Consider the following 27,277-nt stretch of genomic DNA (forward strand, 5'->3'; position numbering starts at 1 on the left):
ATTGAATTTTTTCTCTCAGACTTATGAATGCTAAGATTTTATTTTATTTGAGTTTAAATGATAAAATGCTGACCAGTGACAGCTGCTGCTTAAGTGACAAAGTTGCACAAACACCACTTATTTCTGGACTTACATATAATTATAAATCTTAAGTTGATTATATAGTTGCAATGTTTTCATTTTTGTCACCTATGTACAATGGTGCCAAGTTTTGAAAAACACTGAGTGGGCTGGACTCAGAGTTTTGATGTATATATTTATACAATCTTCAATATCCAAAAATAAAATAAAAATCATAAATACGGATGAAAACACGAAATAAAGAGAAAGTTTAATCCTAGTGGAAACTCGCATACATATCCATGTTAAAAACCAAAGTTCGACCTGGCAATACTGCGTGTTTCAACATGGATTTCGATACAGGAAAGCAGACATGGTAAGCAATGTAAGAAAGTTTATATTATTTCACAGAACAGGAACTTCTAAGTGAAAAATGCACAGTGCCAATTCGAAGCATGAATCAAGTACTACAAGTGAACATATTTTTTTTTTATGCCGAAACAGTAAAGTACAAGGGTCGCTTATGCAGTGTAGCCTAAGGGAATAAGATGTTAGAAAAGACAACTTATTCTGTTATTTCTTAACGCACTGCAACCACCAGCATTCCAAACCACAAGCTGTCACTGATGCTGACATGGATAAGTGAATAGGACTTTGCTTGCACTATGACAGATCTATCATGTGGAATTTTATGCATCTGTTGCCATCAAATTATCTTTCATTCATACTGAGTTTGAGTTTTAAGTCCACTTGATGCACATATAATCTAATTGGGACTTGACCAACAGTTCAAGGTGTGATGCAAAGCAATATGTGCCTCCACAGGGCATTGAACCTTGTATCTGCTGATTACAAGATGACAATGGGAAGCCTTTTAATATATATATTGGTACTTAACTTCAATATATCACTCCCTCCCTCAAGTGAACACACACACAAATATACATACATACATATCAAATATGTATCTTTTTTTCCTTATAACAAAACTAACAAGATATTTACCTGCAATGTATCAATCATAGCTATTGGCAAAAATTCATCTATAGCACCCATATCCTTTGAAAATCTGTTTAAAATTCGACCTATTAGAGAACACAATAAAGCTCATTAAAGTGAGGTGATAATGTAACATGTCAAAACTTACATGTAGACTTATTTACAATAATTTACATGCTCTTTCCAGAAGCATGGATACAAAGTTTCTAATTGGAGAATATGACTTCCATTTATTTCACCCCATTTTCATGTATTAGGCATCTTTTATTTGTTTAATGAAAGTCAATGTATAGAAGGGGATATAACCTTCTTGACAAGCCACTAACCCATCCACTATGTTAAAATAACATGCTAGATGCGGTTTGGAGGCTTCAAGTAGATTTGAAGCACATTTTTTTTTATGTACTGGGGCTCACCCAGCCTCAAATCAATCGGTACCTGCCCCCCCACCCCTGTGGGGGGGGGGTAAAGGTGGCCAGAGTGTGTGCTGATGACATCACCTCCAAAATGGCCGAGATCGAGAACGTGTGGGTCCCTATCCCCACATCACCTAAAATGTGCCTTTATGGCATGGTGCTGTATGGATGGGGAACTTTACCTTTACTGGTTAGGCACAGCCTATTACTTGCAGACAACAGATTAATTCTACTTACATTAAGCTATTCAGAAAGTAAGTTACACAATAAGTAACTTCTCCACATAGTTAACACTGTTACCGGCTATCAGTACGACAATTATGCCTGCTAGACGTTATCACCCCCCCCATCCCCCCAGTAAAGAAAACATGTCTTCGTGCTAGATATTTGTTCATTTCATTCTTGTCTTGCAATCAGCAAAGTGATTTAGCCACAAACACTCCTAGAAAGAACTACCACTCATGAGACAATGACCAAAAAAATCCAATGAATAGTGGTAGGCCCTTGTCAATTCTTCATCTGTCTCTGTTTCTTTGCAATGAGGTGCGAAGGGGAAGAAGAAGAACCACATTTTTCTCGGGTCAGTTTGACGTTTGTGTGGTGAGCACTGAGCAGACGACAGAACTCCGCTCCTTTGTGGAAGGGAAGCAAACTTAGTATTTTGGAGCAAGGTTTGTCCAAATCACGATTCACACCAAGGAACTATATTTTCGTCTATTACCTAACTGGTCTCAGTTGTAGTTCAATCCAGCCTTGGCTCTGGAGTCTACCTCTAGTTGCTTCACAAAAATGGTATTCCTATTTTAGGCAAAATTTAGCTCTTTTCTGCCAATCCGATGTGACAACACTGGCTGACCCCGTAGGTCTGAATGGCAACAGGGCCCCTTAGCAGGCATATGAATAACCCCATAAAGTCCTTCCCCGCTCTTTCCTTGCATTGGTGCCCTCTTCTCCCTTGTTGCCTCTTCAGGGTAGCAGAACGGCCTCTCTCTTCGCTTCTGTCGGCTGCAGAAAAAATGTCCTAGGCAATATATACTTGACGGCAACGGTGTTCATTAACGCATTTAACAATGTTGTCATTTTATTGAAATAACTTTTTAATTCTTTACATTTTGCTGTTACCTACGGTAACACCGGCTACATGCCTCTGGGCACCTGTCATATCAGAACAGAAACTTTTGAAATCCTCATCGAAGATATCTAGCACCTATCACATCATTTGAATGGGGGAAATGGAGAAGCAATTATTATAATTTTTATTTGTTCCTTATTTGCGTTGAGGGCTCCAGGCTATTATTATCATTTCAAATAAAAAAAAAATGATCCTAGTGTTCATGTTTTTACATTTTCCTGGCTTAAGAGAGATAACATCTTTTTCTGTTTTTACATTTTTATGTTGTATTTTTATCAGGGTTGTTAAAGGTCCAGGGACCCATAAATTCTAATGGGTTCTATTGGGTTCTGCAATAGGACCGGAACCTTTCTTCTAGCACAATTTAAATTTGGTCCAAGTTGCATATTGTTTCATTCCAATACGGAACTTGGACCCTATTTAAATATATCCAGAAAAAAAGGATCCTGGACTGAACTGAAATACTTTACAGATAAAAAGGTTCTTTACACTCCAGAATCCATTTACGCTTGCCGATTTTCTCTCCTGGATCGTAATTGAATTTATTTAAAATTCCTGGACCTTTAACAACCCTGATTTTTATACAATTGGTTTTATCATGACAATAAAAGGGCATGGTAATGGCAGAAGAAAATAATAAACATCCACTACTTAACTGGAATTCGAACCTATGATCCATGTTTTCACAATGTCTTTTGCTAATCCCAAGACCACCTAAGTCACCTAGGTTTCCATTTGTAATATCTTGCTTACAGTAAAAGATATGCAAATGTTGGTTAGAATAGATCTCCAGGTCATAATCGCCCCTCTCAAGTAAAAAAAAAATATATATAATAATAATAATATGTCCCCCTTTACACTTCACAAAATATTGTAACCCATCCCGATTTCAAATGGGTATTGTATGTATTTTCACATGATGTCTTAGAAAATGTTTGCTTTTTGTTCCGGTTTAATATGAAGTTAGAGACTTATCAAACTATAAACTAGTTCTTGCTTGCCCATTATATAAATATCCAAAACTATTTCCTAGAAAAGTTATATGAAATTAAGAGACCTATCAATCAAGGTGTAACTCGGCTCTCCTTTACCCCTTAAAACCGTCAAGGTATACCTGGGTTTCCCTAGCATGCACCATACACACACCGATTGTTCCATACATTTTTGTGAACTGATGTTAATATTAATGTATTATCCGTTTACAAAATATCTGCCTGTACACACATATATTACACAAACCTGAAGGGTTGGTATCAAAGAAGGCCATCCAGGTTCTTGTAATGTTTCTGAACATTTTGTCATGCAGCTTTGTCGATGACCGCATGCAGACATAGAAGTAGAAGAATGACCTTGTTAGCACGAAAATTATTGTTGCCCCAAGGAGACCAACGTAAATGCTCATGGTTATATTTCTGTCCAGGATTACACAACTTCCAAGTCCTGTCTTGAAAACTGTGAGGATGTTTTTGGTGAATTTTGTTTCTGAAGTTCTGCAAGTTGTTCGTAATTGCTCCTCATTTGTCCTGCAATCAAAATTTCAATTACAATAATTGGAATTCTACTCACAACAGTAGCCGCGGTGGCTCAGTCGGTAACGCGTCTGACTACCATGCTCAAGGTCCCGGGTTCGATCCCCGGCCGGTTCAAATCCGGGAACTTTTCTAACGGTGGTAGGCCCCGGCGCCTACCCAGCATCGAATAACATGGGTACCTGGGGGAAACCCTGGGGGGTAAAGGCGGTCAGGGGCGTGATGCTGATCACATCACCCCCACTCACGACCGGATCAAGAAAGTGTGGGGCGTTACCCCCACACCCCCTATACGCCTTCATGGCGTGGTGCTATGCACAGGGGTACACTTTATCTTTACCTTTACCTCACAACAGAAGATTTACTTAATGTGTTTCTGTAGACCCTCAGTGTGAGGGCATGGAAAACATCAAGATACATAAATCACTTGCTCTTTTGTTTTTACAGTGTATCACTTGATCAACATAATTGCCAATAATTTTATTGATTCTGTATTAATATTATTAGTCTATAATTCAAAGCAAGATTTCTGCCTTTGTGTTTCTCTTTTTCAAAACAAATATCTTAATACATGAAATAGTTTGTCCTTACTGACTCATCAATGCACAACCCAAAAGCTACCATCACTACTATCCAATTAAAAATTATGGATACTCGAGTTTGGAGTCCAATTAAATATTAACCAGTAGACCTACATAAAAACGAATTACATGAAAATTGAGCTTATTCAATTCTGTGTTAATCTATGGTAACCAAATTTTTGGGGTATGCTTTTCATGTTTCATCATGTGAACAAAGAAAGCGCCTTTTTTTTTTTGTGTATTTTTGAAACTACCGCTCTCCTTGAAATTCAATAAATAAATGTGGTTCGATCGTGGTGAAATTGAAATACAGTGAAGGTATAAAGGTTTTAAATACAATTCTTAATTTTCAGAATTTTAAATCAGCCAAAATAGGGTTCTCATCAATTTTGTGAAACAATATTATTATTTCGCTGGAAATTTCTACGTAACATTATCTTAGTATTGAGTAGTCCTACAAATATGATCTTGGTCTTGTTTTGAAGTTCTTTGCAGCTGTTTCTAAAACCCATTATCATTGTCAATTCACATTATGGAACCGATTTCATACAGATTTTTATTCAATGGAGTAAAGATGTGTGGGAACATGACAGCACCACATGTGCTGATGTCCGCTGAACCATGGAAAGTGGGCTGTAGGGACAGCACATGCAGTCCACAGTGTTTTGATATGAGTAACCTCACGATTTGTGTTTGTATCAAGATTAACTAGGCCAGTTCAGAACTATGATTGTAGTCACAAGACAAGTTCAAATTAATCTACATACTCTGAAACTTGAGCACATACCAGAATGAAATCCAGTAGTCGGAAGTACTGGCGATGCCTTGTGCAATAACAAATAGGAAGAACATTATGAATATGATGCAGCAATTGCCTCCCGCCCGGAAATAGCTCTTGTATACTGCAAAGTCCACAGCTCCTACATGACGTAGTTCTGCAATTTCTTGTGGTGCTTCATTCATTCTATATCCTTCCTGTGCTTGTCGCAGATGTAAAAAGCTCTGTGAAAAAGTTCATAACATCAATATAGTGCTATTTTCTTAATCTGGTGAATTATTCTGTAATACTGTGATAAACAAAAATTGATTCATTTCAACATATGCGATCTTTTTCTTTATCCACATATACACATGCAAAAAAATTAAAATGTTTACATGAAAACGTTATATACAAGGGTCATTCAAGTTTGACAGAACCTTTTATTTCTAGAAAAAAATTGGAAAGTCCTAATAACACCAAACTATGTGAGTTTTTCAAAGTAGAATCCGGGCATTGCTGCCATCATTGTGTCAGTTCCCTGAGTCCTCTGGCATAGAAGGAAGTTGACTGCTGTTGTAGCCACTGCAGGACATCTTTTGTCAGTGCTCCATCAGTCTTCAATTTTTACCCTCTCATACGCGTATTCTCTTTAAGCGGCTCAAACAAATCTGATAATCACTGAAGTCTAAGTCCGGAATGTAAGAACATGAAGGAAAACCCTTTTGGAGAGTTGTTGCTGTCAAATTGACCATGTGAGGCCATGAATTGTCATGATGAACATCTGAAACTTTTGTGCAACTTAGACATTATATAAAAAAACATGAGTTGCAAGATAATCATATTTTTCCACAACCATTATACGTACAATGTGATCATTTCTCATAAATGTAGTTATCAATTAATATTCATGTGGGCAGAACTACCATTAGGAAATGAAAACCCATAACCATATTATATCCATGAGGCTTTTATATTCTGAAAACTGAAAATATGGACAGCTTCAATATTTTGTTAATATATGCATAATATGTACAATTTACTTATGATATCGTGAATTTGATTTATTATACACTTGCTTGAATTGAATTGTTGTTTTAAGTCTACTATATCCACAGAGGCACTAATCGGAACTTGACTACAGTTTAAAGTGAGATCCGAACCACCTCCAATGGGTATCAAACCTGGGACCCCTTGATTGCAAGGTGTACCACTATGCCATTGGAGAGCCCTGTGTAGTCTTCCAAACACACCAATTCTTACCAACACTGCAAGACTGCAACGACATCTGCCGACGGACACATACAGTAATGCCAGTGTAACGACAACCGCATCTACTTCGTCTTTCCTCGACCAGCCCTGAAGATGACTCCGTGAAGGAGTTGAAAGCTTGGAAGAACTCCGAAGTGTTTTTTTATCGTGCTGTTTGTGTGTTATTTTAGTGTTTTAACAAATATGTTGCTGGCACGTAACATAAGAAGTTTTCTACACATAACATAAATAAGCATAATGTGTACATTTATACCTCACAGATTTCATCATTGAAACACCCACTAAATATTTTATACAGAAGCTCACAATAAAGACAATATTCTCATTCTTATAGCAGTGCCTCCCCTATAGTGTAGTGGCAATGTCATCGCCTTGTAATCAAGGGATCCTGGGTTAAAAGCTAGTGGAGGCACATAATGGTTCCGATACCACTTTAAATTGTAGATCCAGTTCCGATTAGACTTTCTGTACATAAATTGGACTTAATAACAAGCAAACCCAAATTTATTGTAATTTTTTTTAAATCAGAGGGAAATGATGTTCATTCGTAAGTATTTAAGTTCTAGGCTGTTCTAGAAAAGCACTTTAGTCAAAAAATTCAATTTTTTACAGCAGACTGTTATTTATGTTTATTCTTTTAATAGCAAACCTTCCAGACATATAATATTTTCTTTAAATGATTCAGTGTGCCTTAGATGAAAGAAACACTAATCGGCAGTGTGTAACTTAAGTGCCTTTTCCCTAATATTCCAGAACTGCACTGTCTTTTTGAAATCACCTCTTGCATCTAGGCAGGCAACAAACAGTCCACGGAGCTGTGCCATTCTGGTAAGTTCATTCTTCTCTGCCTATGTGAGTGGCCTCACACTTTAAAAATAACACTATTAATTATATTCGTTGATATATTACCTGTGAAGTAGCTATCTTAATTGCAGATGTGGGAAGTAACCTATCAAGAGAAGCAGCAGCTGTAGAAAACCTTCTAACAACAGACGAGGAATCGATTAGTTCCGTCTCCTCTTTGGCGACAAATCCTGCAAAATCCAATCCACTTGCTGACAGTTCCTGCATTGTTCCTTGGGCTTCTATGTGTCCCTTGGGATAAATTAGATAATGCAGATAAACCTGCCTGCTTTGTGTGCTATGAACAATTGCATTTTAGAGTTTCGCTGTTAGGTATTAGATATAGTGGCAGCTCATGGCGAACCAAGGTGGGGGAGGGGAGGGTGTTAGGCTAAATTTCATCATCTAGTAATGTGAATTAGATGACAAATTTAGATTTTATTTAACAGCTAACCTGGTAAGAAATAGTGATATTTGTGTTTATCTAATAATATTTACACATTTGCACCTACTTAACAGTAATACCATGATTACAAAATATGGAAGAAGAAATAGAACTTAACAAAGGGAAAGCAGTACAGAAGAAAGGAAACTGTCAGATAATTTTGACAAATTTTCAGAAATTTTTAGTAACATGCTAATTAAAGTATGCATTTTAGATCTACATGATACAATGTAAACTACATAATTGTAAATCAAATGTACTTTACATGCAAAGAAAGTACAACCAAAGCAAGTATGCGATTGCTTTGCAAGTAACAGGGTCTGTATTTTGTCTTCTCGTCAACACTTTGTTTTTCCTCATTGAATATGTTTTTTTGTTTTTTTTTCCTACATGCTTATGTCATAAGTGAATAAGGATATGGAGTACAGAATATTTTTTTTCAACTGTTGATATCCATCCCCAGTATGTTAACATCCTTGCTTCTGGCAACATGGCTCTGTTACACTTCTCTGGGAAGAGACACCAGCTTCAACTAGAGGTCTGCATTTGGGACAATGAAACTATTTGCCCTCATAAGTCATTTTTCCTCTCTGCCTTGCCAGAGAATGTTCACAGAAACGTAAAGTGCACGCATGTGGCATTCAATGCATCACCAGACATCTTTCACTATAAAAGTAAAGTTTTGTATCTTCACAGTGGCCTGCAAGCTTCACAATTATTGTGGAAGGAAAATATAAAAGCGACTAATGGCCTGCAATTAAATATTTGTAATTCAGACAATGAAAAAATATATATCGAATGTTACTGTTAGCGTAATGTTTGCTCAATTGTGGTTGCAAATGGCAGTGTGACGTCATCTGTATTGTGCGTATGAGTGGCTGGTCCTGATTAGAGAGATTTTATGAAGTGATTGGTCACTTCTGAAGGAAAGATCTCAGAAGTTAGATTCCTCCCCATTATTTATTTGATGAGTTATTTAATTTCATAAATTCTATGGCAAACTACAAGGAATCAATATTAAAACTTAATTGAATTCTGGATCCCAATTAAAACTGTAGGGCCAGTTCTGTTTATCCATAAAAGTGGACTTAAAATACCAATTCTACTCTACTCTTAATTGAATTCTAGTTAGTAATTCCTTGAATTGAGTATTATAACCAGTAATTTTCTTGGCTATTATTAGTTGTTATAAAGAAGTTTGTATTAGATTTTTTCTTTCTTTGACATACTTACATTATTGAGAAGAATAATATGGTCTACTTGTTTCAAATATTGGAACTGATGGGTGACAAGAACACAAGTTTTATGCTTTAAATATGAAGCAATGCATTTTTCAAACAACTGTTTTCCAACCTTAGGGTCCACAGCAGATAAAGGATCATCCAAGAGATATATATCTGCATCACGGTATATTGCTCTGAAAAATGTAAGAATATTTCATAGTAGATATCACAAAGTTAGCTAACTATCTTATATGTATCAAATTCCCGGAGATATTAAAACATCTTTCCATCACAGACGTATTTAGGGGCAGGTGTAAAGGGGGGTCCAGAACCCCCACCCCAAAAGACGTAACAAGTACTAAAGTTAAATAATGAAAATATGCTTCTATAGAATTTGTTGTTGAAATTAGAGGAGACACAAAGTGGATTCAGACCAGGTAGAGGTGTCCAAGATCAGAATTTACAATAAGGCAAATAATAGAGAAAGTTATAGAATACAATAGAGAATTATACATATGCTTTATAGATTTGGAAAAGGCTTTCGATAGGGTGCCATGGCAAGAGCTATGGAAAACCCTAAAGAAAAACAATGTAAACAAACAATTAGTAGAAGCAATACAAAGTTTCTACAAAACAAATAGATGCTATGTCAGAACTGGCAATAACAGATCAGAGGAATTCATAACATCAACAGGAGTAAGACAAGGTGATATTTTATCCCCATACTTGTTTATCATTCTGATGGATGATGTTCTGAAAGACATAAACCCAAAGATGAGAAAATTCAAAGTAGGAAATTGGAAACTGAAAACTGTAACTGTATCTGAACGTTTATATGCAGAAATATTGTATTGTTTGCAAATTCACAAGCAAACCTACAAAAAAATTTAGAAATAATAAATGGTAACACGTCAAAGAAATATATGAAAATAAACAATGATAAAACAACTGTGTTAAGGATAGGGAGAACAGAAAAACCCTGCATAATAAGCCTTGAAGATTCAGAACTAAAACAAGTACAAAGTTTTAAGTATCTAGGTGTTACAATCAATAGTAATGGAAAAATAGATGAAGAATTAAACACTCGAATAAAGAATACAAACAGATTATATTATGCCATAAACAAAGGATTTTTAGGGATAAAGGAAATAAGCCAAAAAACAAAAATGATTGTGTACAAATCAACTTATGTACCAACATTGATATATGGAAGTGAATCCTGGATAATTAATGAAAAACAAAAACAAAACTTACAAACAGTAGAAATGAAATATTTGAGGAGAACAGTGGGAAAGACCAGAAGGGACAAAATCAGAAATCAAACAATCAGAATAACATTAAACACAAAACCAATATATCAGGATGTTGAGCAAGCACAACTCAGATGGTTTGGACACCTCAGCAGAATGCCTGAACATCGAATACCTAAACAGGTATGGGAAGCAAGAATGGGAGGATTGGATGCAAAGAGACCGAAAGGAAGACCACGTAGGACATGGAATGAGGGAATGAAGGATATCCTGAGCAGGAGGAACATCTCGTGGAGTGAAGGAAGGAAGTTGGTAGAAGATCGTGACAGATGGCGAGCTCTCTACAAAACCTCGACACCAATCGGTAGAAGAGGATCGGAATAAGAGAAGAAGAAGAGAGAATTTGTTGTATAATTGATGGTTATAATTTCCTCTGAATTTATTTGAAGGCAAGGATAATATCGGCATCATACAGCTTTGAAGAACAGTACCAAAGACTTACACTTGCACACTACTATTTATGACAATATGTGTAAAATATTAATTATGTGCAAAATTATGATCTAAAATCATAATTTGTTATTCATTAAATATTCAATTCTTCATCTACTTAACATGAATCTTTTTGTCTGGGCACTTGTTTTATGCAAATTATGCCAATCTTAACTACAGGTAAGCTAGATGAATACGTGGGATTATATCTTTATTCTTGTACCATCTCTTTTACCTATTTGTGTAACAATAACAATATTAATGTATTTATATATTTTATTTATTATTTAATTTAATTATAATAAATTTATTTTAATTTAAACATTAATCAAGAAGTGTTCTCGTGTTACCAGCCAGGTTAAATTGGAGTTGGCTTCCAACGTTTTGAGCGCATACATTGTTCTCATCTTTGAAGGTGATGGATTTCTGGAAGGAATTGTTCCAGGAGATGAAATCTGGGTGCACCATCACCAACCTGAAACAAAAAGATCGAGCAAGGAATGGTGCCATAGCTCGTAGCCAAAACTCAAACAATTCCGCACCCAACTATCAGCAGGAAAAGTCATGCTCACTCTCTTCTGGGATGCAAATGGGATAATTTTTGAACATTACTTGGAAAAGGGAATAACAGTGACCAGTACTTCTTATGCAGATCTGCTCCAAAATGACATTCGCCCTGCAATCAGGAGTAAACGACGAGGACTTTTGACTTCAGGTGTATCATTACTGAACGACTGCTCATCTGATGTAAAACATAAAGTTACCACTTTTTGCACCATGTCATGAGGCATATGTAGGGGGATGTGGGGATAGGGCCTGAAACATTCTTCGATCAGCACCATGCTCTGGCTACCTTTACCTCCTTGGGTTGCCTGCAAGTACCAATTTATTTGAGGCTGGGTGGGCCCCAGAGCCACTTTATGTTGGAACAAGGCAGGAAAAATTCCAACCTTAGATCAGCCACTCTGGGAATCGAACCTGGTTCTCCTTCATGGCAGTCAGATGCCTTACTAACTAGACCACCACAGCTCCTTCATTTGATACAAGACATCATTGATGTACCTGGCTAAGTTGACTCGGGCTCTCTGTCCGCCACTAAGGGAAACTCCTCTTTCACCAACGATGGTCAGGTCCCTGTGTGGAAACTGATCGAAGTCCTTGGCTAATGCACACACTGTAACCACTTTCCAGTACTTTTCGCTGTCATAAGGAAGGCCAAACAGAATATTCTGCTGTACCGTAGATGCAAACACCCAAGGCTCTTGAGACGCATAGGACAATCGGCCATTCACCTCAATGGATCCATCAGAGAGAGGAAGTTCGCCTAGAATTGCATGCAGCAGGCTGGTCTGTAAGAGTGAACAAATACAAGCTACAACTTCATTACAACTCTCCGTATATATAGGGCATCATAGGGATGGGACAGATTAGTCAGTACATTTGATTTGATTTATTTAGTTGAACATTAAACATTGAACATTGATTTATTTCATCCATGAAACACATTGTTTGCATTTACATGCTGTACAGGGTAGGAAATAACCTTTTGCTAGGGGTATGCTGGAAAAAGTAACAGCAATTACAAAATTATGGTAATACCAAATGTTTACTACGACAATTGTGGTTACAAAAACAAAATTAAAAGTTAGTTCACGACAAAGCACCTTGCTGCAAGGCAAATGCTAACCAAGACCTTCTTCGGCAGAGTGGCATTGACTTCTTCAGCAGTTCTGAATGGCCGGGTGCATCACTGGACCTGAATGCAGCGGAGCACTTTGGGGCTATTCTGAAGGATGCAGTTGAGTCCTTGATGATAGTGGAACGTGGACCGGACCGCTATTCCCGGGCAACACTCCATCTGGAACAAGTCCTCCGTGACAAGGAATGGAATACAGACTTGTTTGCGAATCTTCTGAGCTCCTACCCTGATCGTCTTCGTGCTGTGAGAGGAGAAGCAAGCAGCGGACATACTAGCTTTTAATTTTCTTTTTGTAACCACATTTGTCGTAGTAAACATTTGGTATTATCATAATTTCTTAATTGTTGTTACCTTTTACTGTGGACCCCTAGCAAAAGGTTATTTCCCACCCAGTAGTATAGTTTATTTTACTTTGCTTTTTATGCCACTTTTGGCTAATTTGCGAAGATGTGGATGAGTGATGATATGATGAAATTGATGAATTGACACTCACAAACACCCATCCCTAGGCTGGGATTCGAACCCTGGACTGCTGGTGCGGTAGCATGATGTGCTAACCACTCTGTCACGGTGGCTGGCAGATTAGTCAGTACAGTATTGGTATCTGCTGATAAAGCGATTACGGTATTTATGTTTGGATGTACAGTCGTGGACACTTCTGGGTTGTAACAATCCAATTATCTTTCAATGAGATTGTGTCCATGACTGTACCTCATAGAGCACACGAGTAACAACCCCATCACAATTACTTATCTGTGATGTAACTGGGACATTGCTAGTAAGAGTTCTCTTTAGAGGATTCCTAACTGTACCTAGCTACTTTTAAAATAAGGGTAACAGAGTTACTCGTTTGCAATATGCATTAATATCAACAGTTACTTTTATAGTTACTCTATTACAGTTAAATTGTTAACTTGAGAATTTGTAATATGGGGGACAGCTACATTTGGCATTCTGTTTCCACCTATAATATGACCCAGGAGACTGTGGAACAAATGAACCATAACAATTCTTCTGCACAAGTTCAGAGATTTCAACAAATGAATGCATGAGAGGAAAAGGGTTTGCATGGAGAGGCAACATAACTGTGGCAATGTGATTGCAACTACCAGCAACAGCACTGCTTTGCTCCATTCACTTGCTTTCTCCCCTTCTCTACTGTTATGCATGGCCTTGCTCCAGAGACTCCTGGGACATGGCTTATGTACCTTCTCTGGATCTAAAGTGAAATGATTTTCATGGAATCTCCTAAGGCAAGGAAGTTAAGATTGGTTACATGCTAAATTTGGAACATCTACACTTTATTTGTTGTAATAATATACATGTAGGAATACTTATATTATGTATCAGAATCATAAATAAAGCACATGCAAGTCTTCATATATTTCTTCTATTACAATTAACAGAGGCGTAGCAAGGGGTGGACCAAGGGCGACCAGCCAGAGCCTCACGCCTGAAGGAGCCTTGCATCCCATGGGGATTATATGAAAAATGTAATAAACAGAAGTGAGAAAAAAAATCGAAAATGCAATAAAATTGGGTGCAATAAAATTAAAACATTTTGTTTCTATCTGACTTTAAATTCTAGTTAAACATTATAATTTGAAAGAATATGTCAAAATGGGTGCAACATACAGACAGGAGGACCCAAAGCCTAAGGGGGCCCAAAACAAGTAAAAATTATTGTTGTATTTCTCATGTGAAACATTAACTAAAAATTCACGATAGCTTGCTTGGATATTTACCCATTTATTCTTTTCTTGAATAAAAAGCTCTTTGTCTTGTCTTTTCATCTTTCTCTTGACCTTACATTCCCGATTTTAATATGTTAACAATAAAGCACTACCAACTGCCATGAAGAAAGTGTGAGGCATATAAATGCTTGCGTTGTTTTCAACTAAAGGAGGCCATGAATAATATTAGTTTTTCCTTCCTTCCTACAGCTTCAGATTTTAGTTCTCGGAAAACAGTGAGTAAAATTATTAAATGTCATTTTCGTCAGTAATTTATTATTATTATTATTTAAATATGATAATTTGCTGGTGTATGCCTGAAGATTTTGTATCGATTCACATTGAGATTTCAAATTTAAAGAAATGAGGGGGACCCTACCGCCAGGGCCTTGCGATATGTTGCTACGCCACTGACAATAATCATTGATTTGTGTAATTTGGTTGTTAGTAAATTTCCAGCAGAAACTTTCTTAGTTCTTGAGAAAGATGTATGGGTACTATGAGGAAACATCGAACAATCAAAGAAGTTTAAATACTAAAGACACCGTCTTTATTGATAATAATATTTACTGGAAATTGTTATTACAACAACCAAAACCAAACAAGAGCAGACAGCCCAGCAGACAAACTATGGCAGCTTTCTGGAAAACCAGAAACATTTCAAGTGGTGAAGTAACAAGGACGGTTGCAGTATTCACTGTAATTAATGCAGTGGAACCTATATTTCTTGTGTAGTAGTGTCTCACTGAATTTTCCATTCCTTAAAACATATTCCACCTCACTTTTTTTATATTTTACCTATGTACACAAGAATAACTTGAATACTTACCTTTCCGGATCCACAAGTGCCTATTACAGCATACAATTTGCCAGATACAAGCTCTATGCCAATGTCACTTAATGTATTCTCAGTCAACGTTTTATTCCATTTAGCAGAGGCATGTACCATGCTAACACCTTGCTTGATATCTGTGTTCAGGTTGAACTGTCTAGGTTCAAGTTCTTCATACAAGAGGAATTTCTGAAATAGAAAATCTCTGTCTTACACAATACATGCATCTTAGTGATAATAGATAAATAGAGTCTTTATTTAGCACACATGTTTCAGTCTCTAAGGCTCCTTTTGTTTAAAGTCAAGTCAAGATATGGCAAGGCATAATTAGAGCAAATATGACCTGTACGTTTCATACATAACACAAGCAAAGAGACCAAGTGTGTAGGCCGAATCAAGTAATATGTAAACAAAATCATTTTAGAATATAGAAAAGCATGAACGCAATAAATATAATACAAATTGTGTACAAAAAGACAAGACAAAAATTGAGTTAACTAAGTAAGACTGATTACAAGTGAGGATTTTTATTTAGAGTGATTTTTCTGTTTAGCCACTAGGTTGGTTGCTTTTGAGTTTTATTTTGAAATTATCTAAAGAGGATATTTCTGTTATAGATGACGGTAATTTGTATGTAGTGTAATGACAAATAAAACAGAATTTTACATATTTTATGTACTTTTTTTCCTCACTGGGATAATGGACAAGAACGATGATGAATGATAATTAGGTGGAAGTGACGAAGAAAACAATAAAAACATTTGAATTTATTTTTACTGTAGTCTATATTTGTTACAAGCACAAAAACACACATTTAAATTCGAACCCCTTACCCCCAACATGCACCACATCAGCTTAGATATGTCCCAGGCTAAAAGTGGTGATACTAAATAAGAAATTAGGCATAAAGTATATTAGTCAGACTCCATGACGGCATGTTTCTGCACTATGACGCCAGAGGTTCTGGATTCAAACTTTTGTTATTTTTTTGTATCTTGTAAATATATGGCAAATCATGCATTCATATATGTAAAATTAATTTAGAAATTTGATTGTTTCTGTTTGTAAGGCACAAGTATAAAGTATAAATAAAAAAGTTGAATACAAAACTAAAGTTATTCATTATGAAGGAAGAACTGATGGCACGAAGAAAGAATGTTTTCCTCATTATATTAATCTCATCTCCAATCTGGAAGTATAAACAGTACATATATGTAGTATAATTCATTCGCATATTCTGAAACCTTTACCAGGTTTACCGTATCAATTCTTATTTATTCTATATATCTATTGTATATTAATTAAATATAATAGAAATGAAACACCAATGCAAGCATGCATGTAAAACTGAAACATAAGTTAGAAAACTTCAAATTTTGTGGCAATTTCTATGTACATGAAAAAAGTTGGTTTATAGGCGTTGTACCAGATAACATGGGAGAATACGCCAGTGGCAAAATTGGTGAAAAAACAAAATTGAATGGAGGAAATTCGATTTCTGGGTGTACATTTTAAGATCAAAATGACATTTTTTTGGGTTCTCTTTTGGCAATGTTTAGTGAATCATATGGCGGTGATTGGTTACAAAACTAGGGGGCAAGGACAGTTTACTTTCCTTTGGTACATAAGGTTTAGCATAGTGTGAGGGCAAAAGTGGCAAAAAGTGGGGGGGGGGGTAACTGCCCCCTTTCACCCCCCACCAAATCGCCACCACTGTGTGTTGTTTTGGTTTATTTTACTTCAATTTTCTGCCACTTTTGGCTAATCATGAAGATGAGAACGAGTGATGATATGATGAAATTGATGAAGGAACACTAACGAAGAATACCCATGTCCAGGCTAAGATTCAAACCTGGGACTCCTAGCAGGACCACTCCACCATGGAGGTCAGCTAGTAAATATTGCTGAACAAAATCTTGTTTATCAGAGTAACGCACTGCTCTTTATTATTTGAAGTTGTCTAAGTCTAACTTCTGTTTTTGATTTATTTCTATTATATTTTTATTATTTTATTATTGATATTTCACTGGTATTGGCAATTATTTTTGCAGGTGTATTTCCAATAAATACAAGAAACAAGTGCAATAGAAACCTGCTGCTAACGTACAGCTCACCTGAAGTCGTCTGATAGATACTAATGCTTCTGCATATCGGCCAATCGCTTGAGGGAAGAATGCAGTCATGCCTTCACGTACAATATTGTAGAAAGTGGCCATGACAAACACCTAAAAATATGTAAAAAAAACAGAGCTACTGTACAATGTAGAAGATGCAGGATTGTGTACATACTTTCACTCTTCTTACAAGGTTGAATGTAAACACAATCTAACAGCCCAACTGTTACTTGTACTTATTCAAGTGTGCAGACCCACCTAAATATCTGACTGATTGTGACATGATGTTAAGACAGGGTGGCTATTCTAAGACCATGATAAAATTCAAGTATAATTCCCGGTTTTCAAGGCAAACTTTCCAAAATTTCAAGCAGATGTTTTCTCTACTTCAACCTTACGTATTGCCGCCTCTCAACATCCACACACAAATATCTTCATAATATAAAGGGTCTATGTGATTGCAACATCCAAAAATTATAATTCAATTAAACGGTATACGTAATATAATTAAAATATTTAATTGAAGGTGCTGAGTTTCTATTTACAATCAGAGGTGCAACCATGAATTTTAGTCTGAAGGGGCGGGGAGAAAGTGCCAGGATAAACGTACTAATACTACTACTAATAATAATAGTGTTAATAATAATATTATTATAACATTATTATTATTATTATTATTATTGATTTGTTTTATTTTACTTCGCTTCTTGTGTCACGTGTGGCTAATTTGCGAAGATGGGGCAGATGAGTGATATGATGAAATTGATGAATGGACAGTCACAAACATCCATGCCCAAGCCAGGATTCGAACCCACCGGGACCAACATTGTTGTTGTTGTTATTATTATTATTATTATTAGTAATAGTAGTAGTAGTATCAAAGACGTTATTATCCTCGTAAATTATGTAAAAAGGGGGTAGAAGTTGGTGCTAAAGCATTAGTGTTTGAACAAACGATTTCAATTATTTTTTCTCCACACGGCACAGTAGTTTGGATCCCACTTCAAACTGTAGGTCTAGTCCCGATTAGCCTTTCTGTGCACAAAGTGGACTTAAAACAAAAAATTAATCAATCAATGTTACAACATTTTTCATTTAGATAGTTCGGCACCCAGGGCTGATTCCCGCCGCCTCCTAGCTATGGTTATAAACTTGATAAGACTAAGAAAATTTTACGAAAATAATTTTTATTTGCATAAAATGTGAATAGGATTTGGATTAGAAAAAGTTGTAATTTTTCACGTCTACAGAGAAAAATTCAAGTAGAATTCACACATAATTCCCGGAGCCAATGATTCACGTATGATTCCCGGAATTCAAGGAATTCCCGGTGAGTAGCTACCCTGTAAGAGGGAAGGCAGTGGCAGTTAGCGGTGTTTTATTTCAGCTGTTTCACTTTTTTGAGACAGATATCATGAAAATGACTATAACCAGAGTGGTATTTGAAGGGGGAAGTTACCTTCTGGTTAATGCCCCCCTCCTGTTTCAAATTTTGGCCCTCTTTTAAAATATTCTCCCTGTAGTAACATTCTGAACAATGCTTATGTCTGCTTTGGGCTTCTAAGTTCATTATCACAGACTCCAGAAGAACTCTTTCTCAGTATACCACTTACAGTATAATATCCCATTAGAGTTGTACCAGCACACTGTTGATTAATTATGTGAAAAAATCACCACATGCACACTACACAGAATTTGAAACATTACAAAATGTGATGCGACTCTGTAGTCATACAGAAAGTCAACCAATGCTGGAATATGTTTTGAGCACAAAAACAAGTGAAGGAAGGTCAGGGGTATTTTCGTTTCTCCCCTTTCTTCCTACTTATAAAATGCTTAATTAATACAGGGTGATTGAAAAAGAACTTTACAACTTTGAAAGCATATAGAAATTTATTCAGATAACTTACAGAGTCGGTTGAGGTGCCATTGCAAAGCAAAACAGATCAAGTTTGTCATACAACATTCATGTTGGGTCGATGTGGCTACCATTTGTAATGCGACATACATCCCACCTGAAGTCGATTTCATTCCAGACTTTTGCCAGTAAGCCAGGCATCACTTCTGCAGTGGTGGCGTTAATTCAAAGTCTCAGCTCAGCAAAATCAGCAGGTAAAGGTGGTACAAAAACCCAATCTTTAATGTAGCCCCACAAGAAAAAATCTAGTGGGTTCAAATCTGGGGAGCAAGGTAGCCATGCAATTGGACCTGCATGACCAATCCACCGACCTGGGAACCGGATATCAAGAATATCTCAGACTTCTACTTGGTAGTGTGGTGGTGCCCCATCTCTGTTGATAGTAAAGGTGTTCATCTTGGTCATCCTCGTCGAACTGAGGAATTAGAAAATTCCGCACCAGTAAGAGTTGCCATTTTCAAGAACAATACTGACAACACTACTGGTGGGTGAGTTTGGTACTAATGGACTATGTGAGTGAAATCTTGATGTGTTTTGCTTTGCAATGGCACCTCAACCGACTCTGTAAGTTATCTGAATACATTTATATATGCTTTCAAAGTTGTAAAGTCCTTTTTGAATCACCCTGTAAATTATTGATGAAATCATTGATTAGAATGTGGAGCATGGTGGTCTAGTTGGTAGGGCATCTGATTGCCATGTGGGAGACCCGGGTTCGATTCCTGGGGTGGATGATCTAAGGTCGGAATTTTTCTGGCCTTGTCCGAGGATAAAGAAGCTCCGGGGGCTCATGCGCGGTGGCTCAGTCGGTAACGCGTCTGACTACCATGCTGAAGGTCCCGGGTTCGATCCCCGGCCGGTTCAAATCCGGGAACTTTTCTAACGGTGGAAGCGGCCCCGGCGCCCACCCAGCGTCGAATAACATGGGTACCTGGGGGAAACCCTGGGGGGTAAAGGCGGTCAGGGGCATGATGCTGATCACATCACCCCCACTCACGACCGGATCAAGAAAGTGTGGGGCGTTACCCCCACACCCCCTATACGCCTTCATGGCGTGGTGCTATGCACAGGGGAACACTTTACCTTTTTACCTTTACCGGGGGCTCATGCATCCTCAAATCAATGGCTACCCAGGGGCAACACTGGGGAGTAATGGTGGCTGGAGCATGGTGCTGATTGAGAATATGTGGGGCCCTATATGCTATAATCCCTTGACTTAAAACAAAAGTAGAACGACCCTAAAGTCGACTTTAATGATAGACAATGCTAACCTAGTGGTAAGGTATATATATATATGTGTGTGTGTATGTGTGTGTGTGTGTGTGTCAATTATTAAATAATCAAATTATTTTATAAAACACACAATATATTATATGAATTGTCCATTTAAAATTCGATTGCAAATTTTAGATTATAATGTAATACTTTGCGTGACTAAGGGACAAAAATTAAGAGACATTAAGAAGATAATTGTTTCCTGTATAAAATTCACATCTAAATTCTATTATGTGTTTTATTAATATATTTATATACAATACTTTGTGGTGGCTGACTAAAGACGATGAGAAATGGAGAAGAAATAGCAAGTCGAACTAATTTCTGTGTTCCTGGAATTGCTGGGTTCAGAAGTGCCCTTAGAGATGAAGCTCTTTGCTATCCGTTCTTTATGTGTTTTAGATATTATTCCAGTATAATATATTCGACTCCCAAATCAATTATTTATGTTTGTTGTTACAACCAAAACTCTCTCCCCCCTGGAAAAGTTTGATGGGGGAGGGGGGAAATTTCAGGGCAAGATCTTTTAGTGGGGGGAATTCCCACCTGTCCACCCAGGATTTTGCACCCTGGGTAAGGTAGATAAGTGCACGATGATTTATTAACCCAGGTATAAGTGAGTTAGTGCATTCATAATTGATGAGTTATTTAATACTCTGAATTGTTTCAAACTAACCATGTAATGAACCAAAACTGAGAAAACTATCATAAGTTGATCATTTATACGAGGGTTGGGGCAAAAGTCATTGCAACTATTTTTTTTCTTGTAGACACCAGCCCGGTTGGAAAATGCGACATATACAGATGAAAGGACGAGAGGGGAACTAAATGTGGGGACAGTTGAAACACGCGAACATTGTGCCTCACATATTTATTACGATAGTGTAGAGGACAATACTGTTTTGATCGTGCAAAATTAATTACATACCTGTTCTACAGTTGACAGAACAAAACTGGGGCTAAAGGCCCTCAAAGTAGTCACCTGCCATGTGCACCACACGCTGCCAACGATGTTGGAGACTTCGAATACCATCTGCGTCACCATTGGCCGCACCATGTGTGAATCGGGTCATCTGTTGATGCACATCATTGGCAATGTCCTCTCGTGTCGCAAACCGCCTTCCACGTAGTGGTTCCTTAGCCTTGCAACGTGGCGTTCGGGAGAAACGTCCGGACCTTCTGCACAGTGCAATCATCCTGCACGACAACGCTAGACCACATAAAGCAGAGTGTGTATGGCGGCAACTGCAACGCTGGGGATGGGAAGAATTAGAGCACCCGCCGTACTCCCCTGAAATTTCGCCCTTTGACTTTCATCTTATACGCAAGGTTAAGGAACCACTACGTGGAAGCGGTTAGCGACACGAGAGGACATTGCCAATGATGTGCAACAACAGATGACCCGATTCACACATGGTGCGGCCAATGATGACGCAGATGGTATTCGAAGTCTCCCACATCGTTGGCAGCGTGTGGTGCACATGGCAGGTGACTACTTTGAGGGCCTTTAGCCCCAGTTTTGTTCTGTCAACTGTAGAACAGGTATGTAATTAATTTTGCACGATCAAAACAGTATTGTCCTCTACACTATCGTAATAAATATGTGAGGCACAGTGTTCGCGTGTTTCAACTGTCCCCACATTTAGTTCCCCCCTCGTCCTTTCATCTCTATATGTCACATTTTCCAACCGGGCTGGTATCTACAAGAAAAAAAATAGTTGCAATGACTTTTGCCCCAACCCTCGTACAAATACGGAAATTGAAAGAATTGTATCCATATCGGACCCTACTACCACTTGCAAAATAAGGCTTTTTGCCTCGTTCTTGAACATTTGTTTGTCACTATGAAACTGTAGTACTCTTATGCAGCAGGAACGAAGTAAGAATAAGTAATTGTAACTGATTGTTCTTGGATTTCATAAACAACTGAGCAATAACCCTAACCAGTACTGCTTCCTCACAAATAATAGGGTTCTTGTTCAGAACTAATCCAAGTTAAGTGTTACACCCCACATCCCCTAAATGTGCCTTCATGGCACGGTGCTATATGCACGGCGTATATATTGTATATACTCTACCTAACATTATCATAGATTACTACAATCGCTAAGATGAACAAAAAATCAAATCACTATGCTGATAGTCATGTGAATGTTTTAAAAAAATTGTAACACCTTACACAGTGTGTAGTTTCAGCAGAAGACAAGAACAAATGGAGGAATACAATAAATAAAAGATGAACATAATTTAATGTGTTAAAGTTACCAAGTTTGCCTACTACAAATTCAATGGCATGGAAAATAAAAAAAAACAAAAGATGAAGTTTGAAATGAGCAGCAATGTAAATCTTCATAGATTAAGATAAGAACGTGAGCACTAAAGAAGAAGAAGAAGAAGGGTAATCAGGACCAGGCCTACAGTTTAAAGTGGAATCCGAATTATGGTGCAATGTGCTTCCACTGGTCTCCACTGTACCAGAAACCTGTTTATTACAAGGTGAACACCACAATGTTGTTGAGGAGATCTGTACATATTTTTATGTGCACTAATGTTACACGAATTTCATACCTTTTCTGCATTGATATGGTTTCCGAGAAGTGTATATGTTATCACAGTGAGGCATATCGCCAGTCTGGATGTGCACACCACAAAGGAAGAAAAGATGGCACGAATAAAGGAGGTTTTCCTTATTACATTAATCTCCAACCTGGAAGTAAAAAGAAAAGAATAAAACAGAAAACAATGAAACATTGAGGAAAAATCCATTTCTAAGTGAACATTTTAATATAAAAATTGCATTTGTTCCTCTTTTGGTAACTGTTTAATTATGTATTATGTTCAAACTCTAAATTTAATTATTCTCATTTTGTGCTGAGTCAGTAAATGGAAATGTACACCCCTCCCCCCCATACACACATTTTTCCTTTCCAATTGACATCATATATAACAATTATTACATTAATAGTTTTTCTTGTATGTATGCATTGCTTGCATGTAACATTGACAACATCCATTATATAACGGATTCTTTTTATTGCTAACCATTGTTGTAACTGTATCTTTAGTCAAAATGAAAATAAATGTCTGATGAAAGGAGCATGTGTTCTCCTGAAACGTTTTCTTATGCTTGTAATAACCGTAAACTACAGGAAAATAATTATTACATTGTTACTAAGCACTTACAAATATGCCTGCTGGCTCGGTGGCGGAATGTGTTAAGTGGTTGAACTTTTGATCTCACCACCAAAATTTTCCAGTTTCAAGTCAGGATCTGTCCTTGCGGGTGTTCTCTGTGAGTGCCCTTTCATCAATTTAATCTAATCATCACTCAACCTTATCATTGCAATTAGCTAAAAAGTGGTAGAAAGGCAACATAAACATGGCCGTCTGGATTTGGGGGGAGAGGGGGCCATCACCCCCCTGGAAAATGAATGTCAACTTAAAGTATATATTTCACACATATAATTTTCTTTCAGTCACAGTCATCTCTTTATTATTAAAATAACATTGAATGAACATAACTGACAGTGTGTTTTCCTAGGATGACACTATTGTAGGAGGGGGAGTCACTTGTTTACTCTCCTCTGAAAAAATACCTTGCTTGCACCTCCCTGGAAAAATCTCGCGGTCCCCCATGAACATAAATAATGCAAACCCAAAATACCCACAAATATGTGTTAAGTTTTCTTAATAATTCTCTCTCTCTCTCTCTCTCTCTCTAATATGTATCGCCAGTCTGGATGTGCACACCACAAAGGAAGCAAAATGCCACAACTGCTGCTTCTCCACCCAAAACCTGGACTTCACTGCTGCCGTTCACAACCGCAATATCCCTCTCAATGACTGTTTATAGGTAGCGACTATGCACCTCTTATCTCAATCCACCAACATCTTGGTACAGAAAAGATGAGAGAGTGCGTACATATCTTCCATGAATGCAACCACACACGCTAGACTTAACAAGAATACCGAATAATGTTCCCAACCAACCCCATCTCCATGACCTTATCCCCATTCTAACTCCTCTGTTTCCCCCAAACATCCACAACACACCATACCACTTGTAGTTTTTTGACAAGCCTGCTGAGAAAACCACGATTTTCTGTATTTGGTCTGGGTCTGGCAGCCTTGCAAGTCATACTTGTCCACAATCTCTCTTTCCTCTACAACTGAAGATGCAGCTCACTCTCATGTAAATTTAAAAATTTTCAAGAGTCTGGTCTTTTCCTTCTCATTTGTGACAGATATGTATGCATGTGTATGTATATATATAAAAGAGTTGGGATTTTCTGAAGTTGTACAGGTGAAAAATTCTGATGAAACTCCCATTCAACATACGAGGGTAAATCAAAAAGTAAAGGCAATTTTTACATAACATTTTTATTTCTACACAAGAAGAAGAACTACACATATCACTTTTCCACATATGCCACCCGCACGGCAATGCACTTTTGGTATTGTGAAATCAGCTTGTATCCCGTCCACGAAGAAGGTTTTCGGTTGCTCACGAAGCCACGTCTGCACCACCTGCTGGACATCGTTATCTGACCTGAACTGACAACCACGCAGTGCCTCCTTCAAAGGAATTCGGGGAGCTATGAATGAATGAGTAGCGTAACCCGGTCATGGAAACCTACAACAACAACTGGGGGTTCATCATGCTGACAACACGTCACCCTGTAACTGGCTGGGGTCTTCAACCACTTTTGTTGAGGCATGTCGGTGTGAGGCTGACTGTCGGTAGGTAGGCCTTTCCCTCATGGGCTGTTACGACAGGGGTTATTATATTATTAGTAGCAGAATATTCATTATTGGTATCAATCATAATTTTGTACTGATCCATCCATGATATATGTATTGTTAATATGACTTTATTATAGATGTGCAGACCTCTGTGGCAGTGTGGTTAGCATAGCATGCTACGAAGCCATGAGTCCCAGGTTCGAATCCCAGCCTGGTCATGGACGTTTTTTGTAACTGTCCCTTCATCAATTTCATCATATCATCACTCATCCTCATCTTGGCAATTAGCCAAAAGTAACATAGAAGTGAAGTAAAATAAACCAAATAAATAAATGGAATTTAATCTAGGTATGTCCTTCACCTTCTAGCTGTAGCGACCACTTTTGCAAAAGGCTCTTCCCATGCGTACATCTTGATCACCATAATTGCAGAGATAATTTCATTCATCAACCTTATCCTCTCGTCTGTCCTCAGGGCTATCTTTAACCTCAGCTTGGATGCCATTCTTGCACACCAACCTGCATCAGACGGAAAGTGAAATTTATCAGTTTCCATTAGTTACGTACAATCCATACTACAGCTGTTTTCGTTTAAACATTATGGTTTATATGATGAATATAACCATGTAGCAGCAGTGTTCAAAGTAGAATGTTAGGTAGGGTTACCAGATCACTTTAAGGAAAAAGTAGAACATGATGTGCAAAAATATAGGACTTGCAGCCAAAATGTATGGCACATATCATTCGCATTGTACAATACTAGAACATGTTAACAAATAATCTTAATTGACACATTTTCATTGTTTTTTTTAAAAAAATATTTTTTTCATCATTCCTTAAATACAAAATTTCCAAACTTGTAACTGTTGTGTAAGGTGCTGCCACCTAGGCAATAAAAGCTGCACTATCCCAGTGCCTGGGACAGTACGTCCTCTGACCCACACCGGTATACCTCACTTATCTCTTGCTCCGGCTAGCACAGCTAAACACTACATGGTGGCAGCGGTGGGATCCACATTCGGTCGAACGGAAGAGTGGAATAGCGAACATGGGATCCCGATATCGTGGCTCTACTAGACTTTTTTGAGAACAGAAAACAAGGTACATGAGTGTTAAATATGCCTAACAATAGTGATTCGTCGGTAACTGGCAACATTTTGCATTCGCTAGTGAATGTGAATCCTCTTGAACAATTTGACTTTGTTCGACCAGAACTGTGGCCATTATGAAGAAAAAAGTTTGAACATTATCTAAGTGTTTCCAGGCTTGGTTAACAAAACTGAGGACGAAAAAATCAACCTACTTCTATACATAATGGGTTCACAAATTGAGGAATATTTGTTGCGTTTCCCGGAACCACTTTCAGTGAGTGACTTGATGAACAAGTTCGATTCTGTGCTTCTGCCACATCATAACATAAGTTTTGAACGATATAAGTTTAAACCTTTTGGGTCCCAAGCATCTCGGTCAAGATACCAAAATGTAACCCTCACGGTCCCAAGCATCTCGATTGAGACACTGTGTCAAGGTCGTAGTTTTTACGTTATAACTTTTCCATTTTTGACTAGAATTTCGATTCTTTTTATATATATTGTTCCTAACACATGTATTTAACAGAAATGTTTCTTGCACTTTTTTTTTCTTCTTGAAAATGGAGGTGAAAAGGCGGGAAAAGGGACTTCTCTTTTGCGTCTCTTTTCAAGGGAAAATTTTTACCGACAAAGGAAGACCAGCTTTGTTGTTCTAAAGCAATGCTTTTCACTCCTGCCTGGTAACTGCATTCGAAGGAAGCTTGTTTATCAGTATCCGATGTCAAAATGAAAGTTTTCCATGCGGGTGCAAGCAGGGGGTGGGGGTGTGGGGAGGGGGAAGACTGGTTGTTGAATCTGCGTTGTGAGAATGGAATTTCGAGGCTCGCTGAAGGATACCTTTGTTTTTGAGCACTCATTTTTCACTGCGTTCTAG

General features: G+C 37.6%; 1 protein-coding gene across 4 annotated transcripts in view; it reads right to left on the reverse strand.

The window, feature by feature from the left end:
* Positions 1-27,277, reverse strand: part of LOC145993977 (ATP-binding cassette sub-family C member 4-like) — an 87,082-nt gene that overhangs the window by 39,095 nt on the left and 20,710 nt on the right. For all 4 annotated transcript variants that reach the window (XM_083130002.1, XM_083130003.1, XM_083130000.1 and 1 more), the window contains exons 7-16: positions 25,675-25,831; positions 23,139-23,277; positions 17,378-17,488; positions 15,261-15,452; positions 12,062-12,348; positions 9,268-9,451; positions 7,656-7,841; positions 5,505-5,719; positions 3,847-4,130; positions 1,066-1,145 (exon numbers count right to left, since the gene is read on the reverse strand). In XM_083130002.1, the coding sequence (XP_082986128.1) occupies positions 1,066-1,145; positions 3,847-4,130; positions 5,505-5,719; positions 7,656-7,841; positions 9,268-9,451; positions 12,062-12,348; positions 15,261-15,452; positions 17,378-17,488; positions 23,139-23,277; positions 25,675-25,831 (1,835 nt within the window). The remainder of the gene's footprint in view (positions 1-1,065; positions 1,146-3,846; positions 4,131-5,504; positions 5,720-7,655; positions 7,842-9,267; positions 9,452-12,061; positions 12,349-15,260; positions 15,453-17,377; positions 17,489-23,138; positions 23,278-25,674; positions 25,832-27,277) is intronic.

Source organism: Lepisma saccharinum, chromosome 10 (genome assembly GCF_977018435.1).
Source record: "Lepisma saccharinum chromosome 10, izLepSacc3.1, whole genome shotgun sequence".
Taxonomy (NCBI): domain Eukaryota; kingdom Metazoa; phylum Arthropoda; class Insecta; order Zygentoma; family Lepismatidae; genus Lepisma; species Lepisma saccharinum.